Source organism: Strix uralensis, chromosome 9 (genome assembly GCF_047716275.1).
Source record: "Strix uralensis isolate ZFMK-TIS-50842 chromosome 9, bStrUra1, whole genome shotgun sequence".
NCBI lineage: Eukaryota > Metazoa > Chordata > Aves > Strigiformes > Strigidae > Strix > Strix uralensis.
This window is the reverse complement of record NC_133980.1, coordinates 11,291,270-11,314,911: the sequence shown is the minus strand read 5'-3', so window position 1 is coordinate 11,314,911 and position 23,642 is coordinate 11,291,270. Positions and strand designations below refer to the sequence as shown.

General features: G+C 46.2%; 1 protein-coding gene across 4 annotated transcripts; it reads left to right on the top strand.

Moving 5' to 3' along the window:
- Positions 1–1,680: 1,680 nt before the first annotated feature.
- Positions 1,681–22,041, top strand: EIF2B5 (eukaryotic translation initiation factor 2B subunit epsilon). Of its 4 annotated transcripts, none has more exons than XM_074878667.1 (16): positions 1,681–1,850; positions 3,091–3,215; positions 3,899–4,084; positions 4,181–4,358; positions 5,423–5,503; positions 6,255–6,332; positions 6,413–6,725; positions 7,350–7,495; positions 7,805–7,943; positions 8,563–8,664; positions 9,304–9,411; positions 10,298–10,388; positions 11,215–11,338; positions 17,412–17,537; positions 19,075–19,185; positions 20,254–22,041. In XM_074878667.1, exons 1-16 carry the CDS (start codon positions 1,698–1,700, stop codon positions 20,317–20,319), a joined length of 2,127 nt encoding a protein of 708 aa, XP_074734768.1. In that variant the 5' UTR covers positions 1,681–1,697; the 3' UTR covers positions 20,320–22,041. The 4 variants fall into 4 exon arrangements, with proteins under 4 accessions (XP_074734768.1, XP_074734772.1, XP_074734771.1 ...); XM_074878668.1 differs by lacking the exon at positions 1,681–1,850 and adding an exon at positions 2,781–2,945; XM_074878671.1 differs by lacking the exons at positions 17,412–17,537; positions 19,075–19,185; positions 20,254–22,041 and adding an exon at positions 16,835–16,958.
- Positions 22,042–23,642: the final 1,601 nt, after the last annotated feature.

Genomic DNA, 23,642 nt, shown 5'->3' with positions numbered 1-23,642 from the left:
GATGGAAAGGCCATACTGTGTGCCTTGGGCTGATAAGTGTGTGTGCCACCTTCCACCCTGGGGAAGGGCCCTGCCTTGGAGGTGGGAATGCAAGTGCCCTGTGTTTTTTTCTTGGATCACAGCTGAACTGTGTGTCAGCTCCTTATGTCTCTGGCTGGCCAGTCAGTAGGTAGGTGCGGAGTTGGTAGCAGATGAGAGCAACAAGGACCAGAGCACAGTGTCACAGTGGGTCAGTTTATGGGGAGCAAGGGACCACAAGAATCCAAGAGAGGCTGGTGAGGTGACAGAGCAGGGCCTGTGAACGCCTGACGTGGAGAGGGGCAGAAGCGTGACAGTGGGGCAGGGCAGTGAGCACCAGGTCCTGCAGCACCCAGTGCTGGTGAGGGCCCGCCTGCTGCCAGGCTCGGGGCTCTCCACTGCCCTCCTGCTGCCATCCTGCTAGGACCTCCCTGGGGAAATATCTCAGCCTGTTTTGCTGGTTTTGAATGCAGGGGTTATTACACAGTTTTCTCTCACTGAAAACTGAGCAGGCAGCAGTGCTGTGTGAGCTGTCCCAGGCAAGAGGGACCGCAGCGCTGTGACTGGCAGCAGAGGAGGGATTCAGCTGAGGGCATGCTTTCAGTGCCGAGGACTGTATGCGGCTGATCCCCTTCTGAGGGCCAGGCCAATACTGAAGCATGTTAGGAGGGACCCCCAGACCTGCACGAGGGCAGAGCCAGGCTGGGGCAGGGGTGGACAAGGGGATCAGGATTCACAAAACTGACCGTGTCTGAGCAGAGGGCACAGCCAGACACCATCACCTGCAGCACCCAAACTGGGGCTGTTTCACCAAGCTGGGGTGGAAGACAGATACCACCCCACCCGCAGAAACCATGTCTTCTTTCCTCTCTGGAACTGTCTATGGGTGGGCTCTAAGAGGTCCCTTAGGGACTCTGTGTTTTGGGGGTCACTCCTTGGTGGAACGTGAGTGCTGAAAGGCTGGTTCACAGCAAGGCTGGCCTTTGCAGAAACAGTGGCTGGACATCTGGAAATGCAGCACGAGCACATCACAGCTAGGAAGTGTATCAAGAAAACTTCACTTTTTCCTAAACTGGAAATCCCTGGAATTGTATCAAAGTATTGCACGCACCCCAGGGTCATCTGGGAACCCGTATGTATGTGAAATTCAGGCCTTGCCCTCGCCTCTGCTGGGTCCTGGCTGCGCCCTGCAATGGTGAGGAGAGCTCCTCTACTCTTCATCCTCTCCCTCCTCAGGGGATGCTGGAGAAAAGCCTCTCCCCTGGTCCTGAGGTGCAGGCAGGCACTGCTGCTGCGGCCCGTGCCAGCGACTCACTCCCACAGCTCTGCCTGTGGAAGATCCATTTGGCAATGGCGGATCTTCCCCACCCAGGTGCTGACGGACAGAGCGAAAGGCTGGGGAGGCAACGAGGAGCCCTGGAACTGCTCCTGAAGCTGCCCTGGCCGCCTGCGCTCACCCCGGGCCCTGCCGTTGTGCTCGGCTGGCCCTAGCAGGCCCTGCCCCGCTCTCCGGGGCTGGGCTCCGCTGAGCTGCCCGCTGGGGCGGAGGCGGGGGGCCGCGGCCAGGCCGCGAACGCGCGCTGCCGCCGCCCGGCGCTGTTCTGTCCCCGCCGAGCTCCCGTCGCTGCTTCCGGCGCGGGCCCGGAAGCGGAAGGCGTGAGCTGCAGCAGCGTGAGGAGATGGCGGCCCGCGGCACCGCGAGGCGGGGGCCTGGCACGGGGCCGGCCCGCGGGCCCGAGCCGCAGGAGGAGCCGCCGCCGCCGCTTCAGGCCGTGCTGGTCGCCGATAGCTTCAACCGCCGCTTCTTCCCTATCTCCAAAGACCGGCCGCGGGTGAGAATCCCCCCTGCCTGCTGCTGCCTCCCCCGGGCCGGTTCCCCCGGGCGCCCGTCGCTGGCCTCCCCGGGTCTCTGTCGAAGGGCGGAATGCTCGCCGCCAGCGATGGTCGGGCCCGGGGTCGCGGCGTGCCCCGCCGTGAGAGCCCCGGGCTGGGTCGGGAGGAGGCGAGTCCCCTTCAGCTGCTCCCGACAGGTCCTGGGCTGCTGCTGGGCCGGAGTGTCCGCCCAGGGCTCGGACAGCCCCCACCGCCGCGGCTTTCCCCGCTTTCCCCCACGCTATGGAAGCCTCTGACCAGTCCTCTTCGCTTGTAAGAGTTTATATCCCCCGCTGGAGAGGCAGCCAGGATCTCATTGCTGCGTTGGTGCTGTTTGCTTTTCCATATGGCAAGGCAAACTGCGCTGTTTGCTTTTCGTCTGTTGCGGGTGCAGGAGCGGCAGTGGGTTTGGGCAGGCTGGTTTCTGATAGAGGAAAGAGACAAAATCTTTGTCCTTGCCAGCAGTATGGGTAAAAGAATATGGCCAGAAAAATGGATGAGGAAAGCACTTTAATTATCCAGAGCAGAAGGCCGTGTGTTAAAGGAAAGAGTGCTTCTGGAGAATTTAGGTCTGGACAATTATCTTGCATCATTTGCTGATTAAATGTTTGTGGTGGTCATAATTATACACGCGAGCTCAGGCCTGAAACAAAACAGTGCCAAAAATGAATTAAAGAATATTATGAGATCCCTCAGTTGTGAATCAGTAACTTAGTTTAAAAGCGTGGCTTGAACTGCAAGTCAAGAGAATATGCACTTCACTTTAGTTTGGTTTTTTTTTCCTGTTGTTTAATTCTGGTCACCTGTATTCCTGTGGCTTCACCATTCATGTCTGACAGGTTTTTCTTGAAGCAGTTAAAGCCTGAGTCAGGAAATCAGCACTCTGGGTTTTTTCTTTTTTTTTCAGTCTCTCTCATTTATCTGAGTCTTCTTGAAGAGTGTTGTGTGTGATCACTTTTTTTATGCCTTCCTTTCTGAACTGAGGATCTGCCACTGTAGAAGATCAGAAATTAGCTCTTACTGTTTAGAGCAACTCTAAAACTTTTTGATAAAAGGTGTGGAGTAGTTACTCGTATTATTTTTCTGGTACTACTGATGATATTATATCCTCAAGTTGGAGGAAACTGTTGCTGATGTTGAGGTACAGAGTGTTTGTTCAGCTATCTATATGTGTTTTGGTTTTGGGGTTGTTTTTTTTAGGCTCTCTTACCTATGGCAAATGTGGCCATGATTGACTATACCTTGGAGTTCCTAACAGCAACTGGAGTGGAAGAAACCTTTGTTTTCTGCTGTTGGAAGTCAGCTGAGATAAAAGAGCATTTACAGTAAGAATCTCTTCTTTTTAGCTTTATCACACAAAAGATTCTTCTGTCCTCCAACAAGCTTCAAAGGTCTCACTGATACTTCTGATGAAAATTGTGTGCAAGAGATTCCCTTCCAACAGTTGTTTCCTAGCACATCTCAAAAAGGACCACTGCTCCTGTGAAGGAATGTGGTTGTGCAGTATATTAAAAGGGTTGAGTGTTTTGGGACTGCATTTATATTAACATTTAACTTTTCATGTCTAAAAGTAGGGGTTTCCTGTGGGTAGCCGTGTAAATTAGAGTACCTGTCTTGGTGTGCCATGCAGCATAGGGAAACAGCTTGCCCGGCACATTTGCTGCGGGTTTGCAAGCTAAAGAGAAACATGCAATCTTTTCCCTGCCTGAGGTACTGCTTTCCAAAAGTTTGGGTTGCATGTAACTTTTCCTCCTCCTGTGTCAAAACTTGACTCACAGCGGAGTTGGGTTTCCTAAGTTTCCATAAGCCGTGGTCTCAGAGTCTGACTCTCTTTAGTTCATCTGCTGTGTGCAAGTGAGCGTACCTAAGCCTATGGATAGTGGGCTTGTTGTAATAGGATTCTCCTTGCATTCGCTTACAGATAAGGTGTGCACTGGGACACTGTGTCCTAGTGTGTTCTTTATAGGAATATCCACTTTGTGCCTTCCTGATGTTTTTCTCCTTCCAGAAAATCCAAGTGGTGCCGCCACACCTCTCCCAACACGGTGCGCTTTGTGACTTCGGACCTGTACCGCTCCCTTGGTGACGTGCTACGAGACGTTGATGCCAAGTCCCTTGTTCGTTCCGACTTCGTTCTTGTCACTGGAGATGTGGTGTCCAATTTCAATATATCCAAAGCCCTGGAAGAGCACAAGTGGGTGTTGAAAGAGTGTACACTTGCCTGGTGTGCTGAAACTCTGGGCTCCAACTCTCTGAAGAGTGTTTTTAAAGTTCTGCCTTTCTTTTTCAGGTTGCGTCGTAAGATGGAAAAGAACGTTTCAGTCATGACAATGATATTCAAGGAGTCCTCACCTGGTCACCATGCCAGGTGCAAAGAGGATGACATTGTTATTGCTATGGACAGTGCCACAAACCGTGTCCTTCACTACCAGAGAACCCAGGGGCTGAAACGCTTCCGCTTTCCTATGGTGCGTGTGGAACCTGACGGGTGGAAAAGGGCTGCGGTAGTGAAGCGGCTCACCCCAAGGAGGAGGTTCTCCTTGAGTGAGGGCTGGGAAACTGTTCTTGCTGCTTCTTTTGGAGCAGATGATAGGAAGTAACTCTTGGTAAACTGGCTTTTTTTCCCTCTAACCTTTATTTAAGGCTTGGTGAAATTGTGCTGGGACATACGTGTTTGGGACTCGTTTCAGAGTTTGAAGATGGGGCAGACATATTTCTCACAATTCATTTTTTTCATTTATTTGATCCCGTTTCACATGGAGAAAAGGGATCAAATGAGAGAAGTAGATGATTTGTGCTGTTGCAGGGGTTCTCAAACTGGGATGTATATACCACAAACTTTTGAAGAGGCCCTGAGCCTGGCACAGAGGGTGGAATAACAGCAGGTGAAAGGGGTAGTACCTCTTATTACCTCTGCCTGTACTGTTTACCTGATAATGTAGTAAATGCCCTGTAAATGTCTGTGGAGGCACTTTCTCCAGTGAGATGGACCTTTTTCTTTTTTCAACTCGAAACTAAGACCGTGATTATATGGCATTTTCGTCCCCAAATCAGTAATCAGTAGATTATTTTTTACTTCAAATGAAAGCACAAATCACTGTAGGAAACCAAAAAGGAAAAAACAAAACCCAACAACAACAAAAAAACAACCCACAGCTGTAAAAATCCACAGAGGGTATGGAAGCTATGAATATTGCATTTTGACTTATTAATGTTCTTTGTATGTTTGAAGCTCCCAATGACTAAGGTAAGGAGCCTCCTGGACGAAAAGTGATTGTTCAAAGTACAAGCTGTTTCTTGGAATGCTGCACTCTTTCAGATCAGGGCAGTCTTTTCTGACTGACACGCAGCTGTGTGTGTGACCAGGCTGTGCCTGCTAAGCTTGTGTCTCAGCACAGATTGTAGATTTCTCTGATCTTTGGGACTTAAAGTTAGTTTAATAATTTAGTCAATACTGCCCCTGGCTTGTAGAAGGCTTTTGGGGTTCGGTACTGCATGAAGCGCTCCAATCATCTGAATTTTTGCCTTTCAGAGCCTGTTCCAGAACTCTATCGAGAATGTTGAGGTGCGCCATGACTTGCTGGATTGTCATATCAGCATCTGCTCTCCACAGGTGAGCTCTGCCCTTGTGAGGGTCTAAAACTGAGTCTGCATTGCTCCCCTTGCACACCCTGCACACCAGCAGGACAAGTGGCCTGAGTGTACTAAGTTTGGAAACCAGAACTCCCAGTTGTGCTCAGTGACTGAGCTGAGGGCCTGAGATCATGGAGCACTGCTCCGCGGACTGTATGGGTGCTCAGTCTGTATCTGGCATCCACTGCTCGAGCCCAGGCAGAACTAGACAGTGGATGCATCGGTAGACTGGCTGATTTGGCACAGAATGAAACTGTTCTGGAAAATAAGTGATTTCACTTTGAGTACAGCAACATCTGTGGAGCAGAGATGATGGCTATGCTATGGAAAAGTGTCAGTACTTGCAAGCTGGTACCATGTTAGGGTAACATTCAGGGTTATTCCAGCCTGGGCTCGCAAACATCTCGTTCACATCTGAAAAAGCTGGTCTACAGCCTTCCTTTGGGAGTGAAACTACAAAGTGAGGCTGGGCAGATTGCTTGGAAATGCTAAAGCAGTGTTTTGCCCCTTCTGAAAACCAGAATCTGTTCATAGTCTCCATTAGGATGAGGAGATGGGAAGGTCAACACACCTAGCAGAAGGAATCAAAGCTTTATTCAAGGCAAGAGCATCACTTTCCTGCACTGTATAACTCAGCTCTCTGAGAACCACTGAACCACCATTAATTACCTGCCTTTCTTGGCAACATTTTCTACTAACTGTATTATTTCCTTATATTTGATTCCTGGCAGGTGGCTGAGCTGTTTACAGACAATTTTGACTACCAGACACGGGATGACTTTGTGCGTGGTCTGTTGGTGAATGAGGAGGTAAGGAGAGGGTTGTTACAAGCGAAGTCCTATCACCCTGCATTAGAGAATCCTCTGACATGCTGCTGCCTGTCTCACAGGTCCTGGGGAACCAGATCCATATGCATGTAACAACAGAAGAGTACGGTGCCCATATATGCAACCTGCTCATGTATGAAGCTGTGTGCTCTGACATCATCCGGCGCTGGGTTTATCCTTTGACTCCAGAGATGAACTTCACTGATGACAAGAATCAGAGTTACACCCATTCTAAACACAACATTTACCGAGGGGTGGATGTTAGCCTTGGCCACGGCAGCGTGCTGGAAGAGAATGTACTCATTGGGCAGGGAACGGTCATCGGCAGCAACTGCTCCATAACAAACAGCGTTATTGGGCAGAACTGTAGCATAGGTGAGTACAAGAGCGGGGGACATGCAGGCCTTGTCAGGCAAGGGCACAGGTTGTTGGGATTTAGTTTTTAAAGTGCGTTTGGCTCTGAGGGAGGATGGTAGGTGGGCACTGATTGACTTCTAATGGGAAGAAAGGTGAAAAGCTTGGTTTTCCAGTAGAGGAAATAGGTTGAAGTTTTCAGGGTACCATAATGATGCTGAAAGGTGGAAGGCATTTCGTGCAGATATGTTGTTTCAGCAGTAGAGAATGCATGACCTTTACTGATCTAGAGTTACCACCCACCAACATCTTGCAAATGAGGGACATCTGTCCCTGGTTTTGTGAGCTGCCTGGTCCTTCTTCCTAGTCTTGCCTGGCACTTTTTTGATTTCGCTGTATTTGTGCAAAAGCAAGATGTCAGTTGTTACTGTCAGTTTGTTAAGCCTCTGTAGAGAACAAACTTATCTTTTAGCTTTGGATTAGAAGTGGCTGTAGGCCTCTAAGGCCTATTTTTACCTTTCATCTAACATCCATCATGCATCAAGGGCATTGGGATTCAGATAGATGCTTTCTAGTGAACTCAGCAGTGTGGGAGAGCAGCAGACTGCCTTGCTCAACATATTTGTGCTTGGTGATGTATAACAGGTGATAAAGTAATTTTGGATGGCGCTTTTCTCTGGGACAAAGTACACATAGCAGATAACGTGGAGATCTGCCATTCTGTTATCTGCGATGAAGCTGAAGTGAAGGAGAAAGTAAAGCTAAAGCCTCACTGTGTCCTCTCTTCTCAGGTGAGCTGTATTTACGTCTGTTCTTCTTTCTGCCTTTCTTGGCAGGTTGGTAGACTTACGCTAGACCATACCAGAACACAGGGCTGCTCCAAGCCTTTTTGCAGAGATGGGGGATATGCTACTGATCCCTTTTGGTTTTCTTCCTCTTGTTTGGCTAGGGTAGTACGGTATGTGATCTAGCAGTGCTGATGTCTTCAGTTGCACTTGTTAGTATACACCTTGTCTGGAGCAGCTATTTTTCCTGCTGGTGGAGGTACAAGGGGACGATCAGGGTATTTCTTCATTAAGATATGTTGCACGTATTTGCAGGTAGTAGTAGGTCCTGGCATCACTCTTTCTGAGGGCACAGTGATCTCTCTGCATCCACCAGATGAGGAGGAAGAGGATGATGACCAGTTCAGTGATGATTCTGGTGTGAACAAGGAGGAAAGCAAAGTGAAACTGAAAGGTATGAGAGTCTCTGGCTCCATGCACTCGGGCTATGTAGAGGGCTTTGCCTTCCATGATCTTTTGGCATCTTTCCCTCCCCCATTCTAGACTCTGCAGTGCCAGGCTGGAGCTTAGTGCTGCATTCAGCTTGGAACATCTGTGTTTTCAGTAGGGCAAGCAAGGATATTTGGGTTAAATTGTACAGTGAGAGGTACCTCAGTACCCCAGTATTAAAATCTTTGGAGACTCAGATATTTTCCATTTTTCTTAGAGTAGGAGACTGAGCTGAAGCTGGAAGAGATGTTCAGTTCAAAGCAGGTTGCAAGCTTCATGTCCTTGTACCTGGACTGTGTCCAAAGACTTTGTCCTTGTGATACACTGTTTCTACCATCTGGATTTGTCAAGGGATCTAAACATGGTCAGCTGAATGTTGCTGCTGTGGGGAGGGAGTAAGTTGGTCACTTGTCAAAGCAAGTGAGAAGATAAAAGCTGAAATCCGCATGCATCTGCACAAATCTCAGCTCCCTCTTGATGAAGGATATTTAGGGGCAGTAATATGCAGTTTATACCCATCTATTTCAGGTTTGCCTGTAAGCAGATCCAGTACATTTACCTCCTAATCGCTGTTTCTTTTTCAGGTTACAATAAAAAGGATGTAGGCTCAGAGGGCAGAGGCTATCTCTGGAAAGCAGATGACAAGAATGAACAGGATGAAGAAGAGCAGAGACAAAGCCTGTGGGGTGAGGAAAAATTTAGTGTAGTTACCTGGGGATGGACAGGCAGACCTGTGTTGGGGAAACTGCCTGAGTGGGATGCTGATAATTGTTGCCAGAGTAAGACCTGGGCTTTGTGAAGCAGACTGGTTCCAGATGATATATGTGTGTGGAGGCGAGGTGAGAGGTGAAAGCAGGTGGTGGACCAGATTCTCTCTTTCTTTGCTCTGTGGAAGGTGTTTGTTGTATCTTTGACTTACAGTAATACACACAGCTGTCTGTGCCGTGAATGGCGCGCTATGGGATACCAGGCCCTCCCTTAAAGGCAGTATGCTTTGGCTATTCTGGGTACTGCTGTCTTTCTTGTGCTAGTGACAGCATCTGCTGACATTGCTCCATCATGAGTCAGCAGTCTGCACAAAATGCATTTGCTTCTTTCCCTGTACTTTGTTGTCCGCCTGCAGACTCTTAAAAATGTCCTATTATCCTAGTGCCAGCTGTAGCATTCCCTCTGCAGCAAATCTAATCATCTGGACCTGTAGGTAGAAGCTTCCGTGCAAGGACAGATAGTTGCTGACTTGGTTGGGAAGTTCCTGGGACACCTGGTTCATGCATATGACAGCTGCAGCTTTTGAGTGTTGAATGCTACGTCTTTTTCTTCATCAGGCCCAGCTATGCATTCAGAGGAAGAGAGCGAGTCAGACAGCGACCTGAGCATGGGCTCTGAGGAGCTAGACAGTCGGGCAGCATCCCCTCAGCTAGATGACATCAAAGGTGAGAGATGGGCTGTTAAGAAGTATGGTGAGTCTGCAGAGAATGCAGTGTGTGTGAGATTTGTGCTGCTTTCTCTAGGTATATTGGAAAACTTATGTATGTCTATAATATGTTTGTTTTCTGACCTCACTTCCTGCATTTTCTACAGAGTTGTTTAATATTCCCTGTATTGCTGTTGTGTTAGCCCAAGGCAGCCAAGGATGAGAAGTTAGACAAAGATCCTCCATCTTCCTCACTCCTGATCACTGGGCTTTCATTAAAGTGACCTCCCTGAGTTGTCTGTTTAAATGGCAGTGTCATTGCCTAAACTCAGAGACTCTGTGAAGGTCCAGCAGTTTCCCTGTGTGGACAGCTTACTGCTGTAATCGTGCTGGAGAATTTAATGTCTTTGTAGGAGCTGCCTCTTTTGGCAGATATGTTTTGGTTTTCTGTTTTGTTATGTTAAACTTACCTGTATTTGAAAGGGGTTCAAGCCAATTTGGAAAAAAAAAAGGCCTTTTTCACATTAAAATATCTCCCCAAGCAAAATTAAACCAATAAATTTTAGGTTTCAATCCACATCTTTAGTTAGGAGAAGATGAGGTTTGTCTGAATAGGAAAGGCTACATTGTGAAATTATAATAGAAACTCTGCTTTAAAAGATTGCAGAGATAAATAGCTTTGTACTGGTTTGTGTGGATAGATCAGTGATATCTAGTAGGTTGTCTCCTTTATTTGAATTATATTCCACTATTTATAAGTATAGTTGATGTGGATTCATGCCAGTTTATGGAGAACAAATCTGTCAGAATGCTTCCTTTGTTAAGGGTGTAGCTTCTTCATTAATGAACAGTTTGAAGAATCTGTGCTTTTCCTTCTCATGTCTACCTGTCCTTTCTTTCATTAGTTTTCCAGAATGAGGTTCTGGGTACATTACAGAGGGGTGAAGAAGAAAGCATTTCCTGTGACAACCTGGTCCTGGAAATCAACTCCCTCAAGTGAGTATTCCCTTAGGGATGCTGTCCTTTTCGCTGAACAGTTGAGTTTGAGAGCAGATCTAGAAAGAAGAGGAGAAGCCACATAAAAACCCACGTTTGGTTGTTAAACATTAATTTTTATCAGTATAGAGCATGAGAAATGCAGGTTAGAAATCGTGACTGAATGACGACAGGAGTTGGAGAGCACCAGCTGTATCTATAGCATCCTCAGTGGTTAAGCTTTTCCTGCCCTAGTTCTCTAACAACAGATTGAAGTGCTATTAAGTAGCTGTGGACTGAAGAGAGCAAGCCAGTTCTTGGCACAGACTGCCTGTAAGTTCATGCAGAGGCTGCTGCTCTGTGCATTGCAACATTCAACTTGGCACAGGCTGCCTCCAGGTTCATGCAGGGGCTGCTGCTCTGTGCATTGCGACATTCAATCAACTGCCTGCAGCTGGGGCTGTGCTGTGGTGTGGCTTGTCCACTCTATTTTTACAGCAGCAAGTCTAGAACAAATAATCAGAGTGCCTTTTACCTAGTATTTCTCAAATACAAACCTGTTTCCCTTCTTTCGCACAACAGTATTCCTACAGCACTCTAGTAAATGTGAGCGTGCCTTCCCTGCAGCAGCTTGTTCCACCATGATAGCAGATTTTCAGGACTTGTGGCCTTACGCAGGGCCTGATGCAATGCAAGGTGGTTTTATTGCCTGAATATTTGGAAAACCAAATAAAAAACAAGTCTGGAAGATCAAAATCAAATTTTTTGCTGTATCTCTGTGAAGAGCCACAGTCTGCAGAGATTATATGGTGTGAAATGTTGGGGGTTTTTGCCTTTTTCCTCGCAGGTATGCGTATAACATTGGCCTGAAGGAGATGATGCAGGTGCTCAGTAAAGTGATCCTGGAGTTCCCACTGCAGCAGCTGGATGCAAACCTGGACTCCCAGAACTATTTCTCAGCATTACTTCCTGTGAGTCCTGCTCCATTTGACTCTTCTTTGGGCTTGTCTCCTAGTGTGTAGGAGTCTGTCTGGATGCCCCAGGTAGTTCCAGGCTGAGAAGTCTTTGGTTAAGCCTGAAGCCACTTGAACTCCTTGAGTTCATGAGCCTCCTTGTCCTCTATAGAAGTAAAAGTGAACTGAAACTATTGTACCTGCTTGACAGAACTCAGCTGAGGCTGTAGGTGTGGGGAGCTCTGCTTCAGTACCTATGGTTGTTTCTGTTTCCTGTGTGTGGTAGTAGAAGTATGTCACTTGCAGAAGAGAAAAGAGGGGGACTGTTAGAGATGTCTTTACAGGCTTGCATTCCAGGAACCTGGTTCCAATCCGTCATAAGCCCTGTCCCTGGGGCAACAGGGAACACTCCTCTCCCAGTGGGATCCTTTCCAAGGTCTTATTTATCTGCATACTGTAATTGGTGCCAATTTTTTTCCATCTAAATGCAGAGGCACGATATTGTTGTCTTTGAGCAAAGATACAGAGTTCTGTTTTGTCTCTACAGAGACAGGTTGTATAATTGGGTGAGAACGTTTTCTATTTCCTGACTTAAGGGAGACAAAATAGGGTAGGATCTGCTTTAAAAAGCAGGCAGTCTTAATGGTTTGTTGATCCAAGCTGAAGCAGTTGTAGTATTTTTGTCTCTTTGCTATAGCCCATTTATGTATTTGAGTTTTCAAACTCTGCAGGTTACAAAGGAGCTCTTTCAGAATGAATGGGTTTGACACATGTTTGGGAAGGACTAGTTTAATTTTTTTTAGGAGGTGGAGCTAAAGAGGAACACTAGACATCCTCATAATCCTTTCTCTGAGGAAGTATGTGCTTTCAGTTGATGGAGAAGGGTGGAAAACTAATTCTTTATGCAGGTGTAAGCATGGCACTTAATTAATCTCTTGGATGTGTGGAGATGCCTTCTGTAGGAAACATCCATGTGAACTGATCTGTTCATCAGATGGCTTAGTGAGATTTTGCTGTTCACTGTTTAAATTCTGCTTGCTTCTGTTCATTTTTCCAGACTGCTTTCTTGAATAGCATGTCCTGACCTGGAAAAAGAGAATTGAAGGAGGAGGACTGAAGAGAATGTTAGAGTAGGTGTTAGACTAAGTGGAAAGCAGTACATCTAGACAACACATTGTGTGGAGTTGATAGCTATGTAGGATGGTTTGGGGTTTTTTTTCCAGCTAGGATATGGCATCTCTTTCTGTCTCCCAGATTGGGTTACTAATCTAGCATGAGTAGAACAGGAGAACTTCACTGCAGCACCCAGTCAGAAGAGGTTCTAGTCTGGGATAAAGGATCCCAAGCACAAATCCAGGCTGGGTGATGAGGGGATTGAGAGCAGCCCTGTGGAGAAGAACTTGGGGGTGTTGGTTGACGAGTAGCTCATCATGACCCAGCAATGTGCGTTCACAGCCCAGAAAGCCAACTGTATCCTGAGCTGCATCAGGAGAAATGTGGCCAGCAGGTCGAGGGAGGGGATTCTCCCCCTCTGCTCTGCTCTCCTGAGACCCCCCCCCACTGCAGTGCTGTGTCCAGCTCTGGGGACACCAATATCAGAAGGACATGGACCTGCTCGAGCGGGTCCAGAGGAGGCCACAAAAATGATCGGGAGGCTGGAGCACCTCCCCTGTGAAGACAGGCTGAGAGAGCTGGGGGTGTTCAGCCTGGAGAAGAGAAGGCTCTGGGGAGACTTTCTAGCGTCCTTCCAGTACTTAAAGGGGGCTACAGGAAGGCTGGGGAGGGACTCTTTATCAGGGGGTGAAGGGATAGGATGAGGAGTAATGGTTTTCAACTGAGAATGGGTAGATTTAGGTCAGATGTAAGGAAGAAATTCTTCACTGTGAGTGTGGTGAGACACTGGCACAGGCTGCCCAGAGAAGCTGTGGCTGCCCCCTCCCTGGAAGGGTTCAAGGCCAGGTTGGACGGGGCTTTGAGCAACCTGGTCTAGTGGAAGGTGTCCCTGCCCATGGCAGGGGGGTTGGGACTAGATTATCTTGAAGGTCCCTTCCAACCCAAACCATTCGATGATTCTGTACTGTATAAATGCATAATGTTTTGCACAATTGCCCAAAACCCCTTAGAAGCTAAAGGTAGTGGAAATACATGAAGGGCTTGATTCTGGGAAGCTTTGTCCATATATATTTCGTTGTAGGAAAGCTGATGCTTGTGTTTAACAGCAGAGACAGCAAATCAACTCACCTTTAGTGAGAAGCAATAATATCTAAATGTAGTATTCAGGGTGACCATGCCCCATGTCATGGACAAGTGAAATTTCTCTAGGCAGGGAATTGTGTGGCATGCACATTTATGAAACACAAATTATCCTTGGATTTGTCAGAGAGAGCCAAGTGTCAAACCAATTGACCATCATGGCAGCCAGTTTCTCCAGATGCTCCTTTGTAAAGAACAACCAGGCAGTTTCTTAGAGAATCCTTCTCTGGGACAGTTTTGTGCCTCTGTGTCTTTACCGTGTGCAGAAATGACGTGCTGGCTTTCTGTACTGAAATCAGCAGGAAGGCAGTATCCTGGTGAGGTACACTGTCAGTGTTCAATCACACACATGATGTTAGTCACCGTTACAATAACCCAATATGTTTGAGTTGAGATGTGCTTCTAATGGAGGCAGTGAGTCAGCCTTCAAAGGCTTATTAAAACAGACATTGATGGTCTTCCTGAGCAACAGCACCAACAGTGCTTTGAAGAGATGAGACCAGTTCTTTGGGCAGAACTTGCATGTTTGTACAGCATTTGAAACAGTGGCTTTTCTGCAACTTGTGGTTCTGTAGTTAGTAAAAAGTACAGTCCATTAATTTACTAATAACTTACACCCTGAGAATCCCAAGCACTAGATTAGGATAGCTTGATATATAACAAAAGCATGTAGCTGAAGTGTGTAGCAGCTAACACTGCCTCAGTCTATAGCAGTATTAGGCTGAGATCTGCTTCTGATGGTTTGCATATGGGACAGTGTTATTTTGTATGAGATGGAGATACTTGCATTCTGAGAGTGGTGAATATCAGCCCACTGAACACTACAGAACTGTTTTATGTTTCTCACTCTTTGTAGCTGAACTCTGAGATGCTGAGGAAGGATGGTAGAGTGGTCCCAGACAGCTCAGGAGGGGAAATTGTGGAAATGCCATAGTTATGATGTATGGTTTGACCTGAAACCACAGTGTGTGTGCTCTGAAGTGGCCCCTGAGCATGAAGCCTTTCAGTGTTGCAGCAATTTTAGGAAACAGGCATCCAGTAAAGCATACGCCCGTGGGTATTCTTCAGATGAAACATGGAGGCTTGAGAAATAGTTACCCAGTTCAGTTCATGTCAGGCATCTTGTTTGGCTCATGCAGTAAGTTGTAAAGCAGAGGTAGTACAGAAAATCAGACCCTTCCTAGAACTGTAGATGTGATTTGAGCAAATGTGTCTGAAGCTGCTGGTAAACTGAAGGCTGTGCTTCTGTTGTCACTGAAGCAGCATCAAACAAGGTTATGTAGGTGAGGATGTCTAAAGGGAGCCAGGGTTCAGTTTGCTGAGCTGGCCAGTGTCTGCACTGCTGCCCAGCAGCTAGCATGTGTGATGCACCTCTTCAGGTTTGTGTTAGGGAGCCTTAACTCTTTTGTAATGTCATGCAAGTGAACGTGGAATCGCTTATTCAGGGACCAAATGGATCTCTGCTTTAACTGAAGCAATTTATGGTGATCAGCACAGATGCTGTTACGGTGTAACAGACTGGAGTTACAGCTTTGTCCCTTGTGCTTTGCACATACTTCATGTTGGTGTTCTCTACTGGGTTAAAATAGGCCTGGTGTAGAGAGTGAGACAAAAGAAAAGTGGATCACAACCTCTTTGAAGTTGATAGAGCATCATTGACCAGATCTGATGAAAAATGAATCCACCTGTCAGAAGAATTTGATTCCTTTCCCCAGACTAGATTGTTTTGAGGAGTTACCCAGGTAGGGTCAAAGCCTGGAAAGTTACGATGTTGTCCATAGGTCTCTTTGTCAGGTATATTTTCACATTTTTCAGTCTTTTATTCAATCTAAAATAATTGCAAGATTCTTATTCCCCAGTTCAGATTTTCATGAAACTCCCAAAACAGCCTCTCCAGCGATACAGGCTCATAGGTGTGTTTTTGCTAGCGGCTCTGTGGGGCTGAGCCCTACTTTCCCCGTTAGCAGCAGGTACAGTACAGTGCATGTTCTCGACTTGAGATGGTGTACTTTTAATTCTTTCACTTTCCCAGCAATGGGCATGTTGGACTGAGTCCTGGGATTGTGAGTGTTTATAGCTCTGCTTTCTTTATTAATAACTTGCTTTCAGAAACTCAGTAGCTTCCGGTTAGAATTGTACCTGCTTAAGATTTAAAGGTGTTAACAGAAAGGTACTAAAAAATATTTCTTAGCCTGGAAGGAACTTGCTAGTAGCTTTACTACATTTGATGTGAAGAATTCCAAAGGATAATAAAATCACAGGAGATGGTTGTAGAGGAGGGAAGAGTGTTTAGGACTAAGTATTTTGTGAAAGGCTAAAATGCTTTCTGGAAATATGCCATGCAACCCTCCATTTTTTGTTGTGATACCATGATGGTTAGGATCATTCTGTGCTGTTACTGTTGTTCCTTGAGCCAGTCGATGTACTACTATACAGATCAGCTTGTTTGTACTAATCCCCTTCTTTGTTTCTGCTCGAGGCATGCAAATTCCAGCATGGTTGCATAGCAAACGTGTCTGAAGAGGTGATGGAGTGTATATGGAGTAGTTGAGCACTATTTCCTAGTACAGGCTACCTTTGGCAGTCCACGCTAGCCTGGGTTCTAGCTCTGCTAAGTGTCCTGGAGCTCTCCCTCTGGGAGGGCTACTGCCTGTTAACAGTTGTTCTGGACATAATAATGCTGATTAACCCCAAATGTAAGTGTCTCAGAGCTTCTTCATCACACCCCAAGCCCCTGTGAATTACCTGTTTCCCTTCAAAACAGACCAGATGTGTTCTGTAAGGAGACACTGTTGAAAGCATAGCAACACAGTGTATCTGTACAGGCATGCCAGTAGTTACAGGAATGCCTGCTGTTGAATTAAGCCATTTAAAAAGATGTGGAACTCTGATTTAATTTCCTACAATGATTTTGTAGGATGGTCTGGTCATGATCTGGCCAATGAGGAATTTTTGTATCTTACCCTAGTTCTGATACCTTCTTCCATTGTTACGGACAGGGGTCTAAGTATCTTTATTACCTCCTATCCCAGATTCAGGTCAGTCTGTGCTGCTTTGCGGAGCTTTCCCTGCTGCTTGCTTTCCAGATACGTACAAGCAAAAGAGCTCTGGGGGACTTGGACAGAAATACTGTTTGAAGAGGCAGCATCAAAATCCTTAAACTAAAGACTTCATAAAAAATAAGCCTTGGAGGAGAGGACTGAGATCAGCTGATAGTGTAAAAACTTCTTGCCCTTCATCCTTCCCGCCCATTCCCTGCAGGAGACTCCAGGATCCAAACAAGCCTGTAGGCACACAGCTAACATGTGACTTGCACTTAGGGGCTGCTCCACTGCGTTCCTGTTTTAAGGGTGGCGGTTTTGCACTGTCCACCTCTACTCATCTGGTAATTATCCTGGCACTATCTTTTTTTCTCTTTTCTTATTTGCTCTTCTGCTTTGAAGGAAAGTTCCCCTGAAATGTCAGCTGCTTTGTGGGGGGAAGGTTTGAGTAGCATGTATGTGCCTCTCCTTGTAGGTCTGCTGTGAAGTGATTTTTTGAGACTCCATTAAACACATTTATTGTGATAATCTAGTGTTCCATACAGAGAGGCAAAACCAAGAAAGCTAACAGATATCCTCAAAGCTGCTTAGTAAAACCAGGTCCTATGTGCACATGTGAGACTTAATAGCATCTGTTTCATGGACAGAGTGGGGCAAATATATTTAAGTGATCAGCTGAACTGTATCTTAAAATGCCTCCCTGAGGTAGTTTCTTAGTGCAGCACAGCTGAGAAACAGGGCTGAGTGCATGCATCCATCTCATAGCTCGGGAACTGTTTTGTGTTTTTCCCCTGCAGCTGTTGAAGAATTGGACCCCGTTGTTTAAGAACTACATAAAACGGGCGTCAGATCACTTGAATGCCTTATTTGCCATTGAGGAATTCTTCCTGGAACATGACAGTCTATGCACATCGATAGCTAAAGTGAGTATCCACTCCAAACTCTGAGGACCTGTTTTTGTGAGTTTCATGGTGAAATGCATCCTGATTGTGTCATTAACTTGTTTGCTTTAGAGGAGAGAATTTTGGGGTCTCAGTGGAGAGGGTGTATAAAAAAGAATCTATCTCAACAATTGCTTTTTAGAAAAAAAAAAAAAAAATTCTATGTCTGCCTGTGCCTCTGAGGGAGCACAGCTGAGGGTGAGTATTAATTACCAGCATACAGCCTGAAGGGAGCTATTATTTTGCAGCTTCTAACCTAGATGCCCTTGTTGTGTGACACTGGAAGAGGCGAGGCCAGAGGCTTGATTTAGGAGGAGCTTTACTTCATTTGTCTCTCCATGGTCCCTGGGATCTAACTGCCAAATGGTTTATCCTGCTTTAGAGTGCAAAGCAAGCAAAGCTAGGAATAAGGGTGGGATTTCATATTCAGGCTGAGCTAGTTATGAAACTGGGAATAAAGGGGAGCTGACATGTGGCTTATTACCCATCTCCCCACTTCTGAGAGTTTTCAGTATATTCCTCCTCACCCTCCTTCACAAATATTTTGTCCCTGTGTTCTTTCTGCCCTATCACACTGAGAGCATCTGACTTGGATCACAAGTCTTTTGTTTAACAGTGTCTCGGGAAACCCCTGTCTCTTTTTGAAGAGCTCTCCTAGAGCCTGCTTAGTCTTGGTTCCTCAAGAAAGAGTAATCCTAACTTCTGCTACCAGTGCTTCTGGCTAATGGCAAAGCACTTAGGACTAGAGCCAAAAGCCTTCAGTTTGGTGAGCCAAAATGTCCTTGAATTACAGCAATTGTTTGGCATGTGTCCATTGTTCTAGGGGCCTGGGTTTCCCTGGAGGCTGGGAATTGAAGTGACACTTTATATTTGGAGTTGGCAGCCAGCTTTGTCAGTGCTCTGCCGCAAGGAGACCGACTGCAAAGTGCCTGCTCTGCCTGAGCACAAAGGCACCCTGAGAAAGCATGATTGCATCTTACCCTCGCTGCACTGGGCAGGAGTTTGAGCTGATGAATGACCAATTGCTTTGACACCTGCCGTAAGGCACTTTTAAGAGAGAACCGCAGGAGGAGGGAGCCTGGGGCAGAGCTGGGTAGATTCATGCTCTTCTCCGCACATCACCGTTGTGCGCATGTGGGCCTGCATAAGTTGCTTGTTAGATCTGCTTTGGGGATGGGTTTTGGGATGCTTTAAAAAGAGAACTTAAGTAACATCTTGAATTCACATCCTCTGAGGCCTTTTGTTGCCCACAGCTCTCAGTCATACCCTGCATCCACAGAGCTGAAGCTGATGGGACTTGAACGTTGACTCATTATGTGTCATAGCATCTAACTGTCAGGAGCATAAGGCTTGGTAGGAGAAGCACAGTTATTTTTAACAATAAAACAAAACGAAGCAGACTGCCTTCTGCTGAAGGTGGAGTTGGGAGACACAGATTATGTGCAAACTTTGTGCTTGGACATGAGCTAGCCCCAAAAGAGTTTATAGAGAGCCTGTTGCTCTTTTCTAATCGATGCAGGTGTTGATGACATTTTACCAGCTGGAAATTCTGGAAGAAGATGTAATTCTCAATTGGTTCTCTTTGCGGGACACATCTGACAAGGGAAAGCAGCTTCGTAAAAACCAGCGGGTAAGTCCCAAAGGTGTTTAAAGAGCGGGGTGAGGGGGAGAGAGAGACAACAGCTGCTAAAAGAAACTTTGAGTGGAGTTGGGTGCCACTGTCACTTTCTGTGGAGCAGCTGCCATTACATGGTAGGCCAGTAATGCACCAGTAAGTGCATTGAACACTAAGCAACACAACGTTGTTCTCCAGAGCAGATGTTTCTGTGCATTCTGCTGTAATCCTCCTGTTTGGATGAGGAATGGAGGTAGTAGGAGCGGGAGATTGTTTTTAGTGGGCTTTCTGTAGCATGAGGCCAGCACTTTCTGGAGTAGCAGCACGGCTTCTCTAAGCCAACACCCATTTGAAATGGGCTTTAGGCCAATGCCCTGTGTGCTGGCCCCATGCAATTCCTTTGAAGCTTTCATTCCTGGCTCACCAGTCCCTTCGCATATATTTCTAAGCGTTTGCTGTACTGAGTGGTTTCATTTGGCTTGTGTTGCAAGAAGCATATAAACTTCCCCCTCCATCAGGCAGAACTTTGTGCTGCAGTTTGGCTGAGCCCTGTTCCAGTCCTCCTCCCTGGATCTGGGAGAGGAGCAGGGGAAAAAAGCCATCTCTGAAGAACTCCAACTTTTGTTTAAAACCTTTGCAAAGTCAGCTCTTAGTATAGGTCAGCTGCTTAGTCGAGCCCAATTAAAAGGTAAAATGAGCTGCCTTCTTTATAGCAATTTCTCAGGGAGTAGGTTTTTCCCAGCAGTTTTCCTAACATGTCTTAGCTAAGGTGCAGCTGTCATCTCTTCTCACTCAAGGTCTGAAAAACTCTCAAACTTTTTTCTTTTTGCTGACTGTGTAGGGATTGTCTGACTGGAGGAATCTCACTCAGGAATCTAATCAGCCTGGGTTTGTCCATGGCATCCCAGTTGTTCGTCATCTAAACTTTAGTCTCTCTCCTTCAATCTGCCTCCATTTCCATGTGTCCTAGAAATACTTTCGTGTGCATGATGGTGGTTCTCACTGACACAGTGTAGTTGTTGAGCGTTCCCAACATCTGTTTGGTGTCACTTGTTACCCAATTACATTTAATTCTCTCTGCAGCTCCAGAAGTTCATCCAGTGGCTGGAGGAGGCAGAAGAAGAGTCGTCTGATGGCGACCAAGACTGACGTGGTGGCTTGGCATGAGAAGAGGCACTCTCACTGCCTTTCTGGGCCAAGTGGGCAGGGCAAGATCAGTGCCAGTGCATGGTGTGTAGATGTGGGGCCTGACATCGAAGTGACTGACAATCCCATTCTTAATTAAGTTGTGTGTTCCCAACTTTGCCACTCCCCTCCCTCCCTCACTTGCCCAGTGGCACCTTATGTTGGATGGTTGCAGCCCAGTGTAAAAACCATAAGGGAATACCAGGAGGTTGTGATACCTACTAGAATCCCTCTGGAGCCTGGATATATTATAAGCTATATTTTGGGAGGTCCTTGTTATTAACACAAAGGGAGCAAATAGATGCAAATGCATACAACGCCCTTATAAATCTAACCATGGGGGTTGTGGAAGAATGGTCATGCAGCTAAGTTATTTGGAGCCTATGTTGCTTCTGGAGCCAAGAGAATTCCTGCTGAAGAGACACTGGCAAGGTTGGTGAGTAGGAGCATGTGGATTAGGATCTGGAGTGCAGGACTGGGATTCAGGAGTTCCTGTGCCTGGAGAAGATGCAGTTGTCTGAGGATCCCCAAGGCATTTTGCAGCTTAGAAGGCGCTTCTGTGATCCTTCCAAAAGGGAAAAATCTCTTGCCATCTGCTGTGCTAGGATCTAACACAAGGTTGTACAGTAGAGTTGGTAAAGCCATGTGTTTCCCCCTTCTGTAGAACGGGATAATACGTGCTCAGTTCCCCCTGCGGGGGTTGGCTAATAGTGGATGCGTGCTGGCCAGTGAAATGCTGTATGGATTACTACATCTTAGATGTGATCTGTCTTCTGTGTGTCCCCAGCTTAGCAGACATGTTTTAGAAAAGTGTCTGTTTCTTTACTTTTTTTTATAAAAAAGGGAGCAGAGGTGCCTGGCTCTTCCTACTGCACCAACTACACTTGTGTTTTGCTGTGGGGGCACTGACTGCACCAGCTGCTTTAAGGAGGACACAAGTTCCTAAGTTCCACTCCAGTGCAAAAAGGAGTGAATGGTATTTCCTTCAACAGCGTGTGCTTTGTGTTTCCACATGATTTCAGTTCTACAAGCTTGCTTACTTCACATCCTTTTATTTATTTGAAAACTTCCCTTCCCTCAGACAGCAGGGAAAGTGCTGCAAACCCACTGTGAAGTTCAGCAGCCGCAGAGCAACTCGGCATGCGGCAGGGAACGAGCATGCCTCTGGCACTTTGTTGCCAGCACGGACAATGCGTGGCAGCAATAAGGCCTTTAAAAACAGCTTTCTTGGAAGTGTGGCTGTGCTGTGTTCTTCCCTGCTCTCAAAGAACAGAGCAGAAAAGGCACAGCAAGAACTGGCTTCTGTTTATAGGTGGGTTATTTGTTGGAAGTGCTGACCTTGCCTCTGCCCTTCAGGAGGAGCGTGGAGTAGGTCCTTTGTGGGGGGGAAATGCACTGGAGCTGCCCACTCAGGATATTTACTTGGCCGTTCCGTGGTGCCACAATTGTCAGTGAGGGGACAACGTTGGATGCTGGAGACCAGGGATACCGCCTCTTAAAAACGGATGTTCAGGCAGGGTGATCTTGTGCACTCACACTATCAGCTGCCAGGATTGTGCATAAATGTGCTTGTTTTCTGACATTGCAAACTCAGTCTTGTAAATGTTGGGGAAATAGTTGGTATCTGAATTCTCTGTATCTGCCAATACTTAATTCAGGGAGCAAATAAAAACTATCCTGGTGTTACCAGCTTGTTTGCTTTGTTTGACTGAATTGTATGTCTCCGGTTGTGGCACATGCCTGAGCAGGGCTTAACAGGCAAGCTAAATAACTCATTGCTATTTTTTCCTCAAGAGATTTTAAGCACATAATAGGCAGGTAGGAAATCAGCACACCGTTGAATTGGTATAACTGTTCAGTGATAACTCATGACCTCACTGTTTACAAGTAGAGAACAGTTTATTAAAACTTCTGAACTTAGAATCCTGAAATGAGTGAGGTTTGGTTTTGTACAGGATTATGTTGTGAAGATGAACCCTATGAAACTGTTATCCTTTGGCATGATGAGAATTAGTGGGAATGTTGGCTTTTAGGTATTGCAGTGTGCCCTCCTGACATTGGGGAGTAACAACTGGCAGAGAGGGGAAAGGACAGCTACAGAGCCCTTAGTAAAACCATTTACAAACCAGCTACAGGACTTGGTCATTTTAAAATCTTGGACATCTTAAGTATTTTTTTCCTTTTACAATAGAAAGATAGCTTAAAAAATAGGTTTAACATGTAGTTCTGTAAATGGCTTGGTTTTGCCAAGAGGCTCTTGATTCTTTGTGCCACTTAACAATTCCACTTCTGTCTTTTCCACATTCCTTCCTCCTTTGCTCCATAGTAGCCAACTTCTTCATGGTGCGAGCTGCTTTCTTACCCAGGCTTAAGATCCAAGGAGGGAATGTTGCTCTACAGCCAAATATCTTTGTCCTTCAGGCCTCGGTGGTGGGGTGGTTTTACAAGTGCCAAGAATAGAGTAGCAAAAAGGAGACAAAGCAGTATACTTGATATTCTCCAAGGTGGAGTTCTGGCACAGTGCGACATCCTTATGGACAAGGTAAGTGTATATGTTTTAAAGGAGCATTAATTGCGTTGCTTAAGTATAGGGTAGGCTTGATGCTTTCTATGGCTTTTAATCAAGATTTATATTCGGTTGGAAGACTAGAAATGCCTTTGAGAGCAACCTTGATTGCACAATCGTTGCTATCCATCTTTTTGAGCAATGTAAGCAGTATTTTTACTTTTTCTAAGGCCATAGTAGTAAACTTGTCTGACTTCCCATCTCGTGGATGGATGGATGAATGTCATCTGGTGTTTTTGTATCAAACCCATAGCTTCAGCTGACAATAGTGCATCTTCTAGAAAAAGATAATAGTTGCGTGCTGCTTAAAGGTGTGAGTGGTGGAACTCAAGTACATCCACCTCTGCTTTGGGCTGTTCCAAGATGCACTAAAATGCCTGGAGCCTGTTTACGCTGTAAGGAGAAGCAATGCTCTTAATGCTGCAATTTTTAAATGTAGACATAAGCCAACAGGCTGTTCAGAAACTCTTCCTTGTGGACCTAGAGTGCTTAGCACAGTCCCCCACTGCTAATTTCTTTGTCTCTGTGTTCTCAACCTCTGTTCATTAAGAGGAGTTGTACTTCACAAGACCTCTGTGAGCAGTTAAATCAATCTATCGATTGAGTCTATTCAATCGCTTGGCCTGATTTAAAAGAAAAGGCAGCTGTAACAATGAGATTTCATGTACTACCACTCTGGGGGTGTGTGGCACCCTTCCTCTGGGCTGCCTGTGCTTCCTTG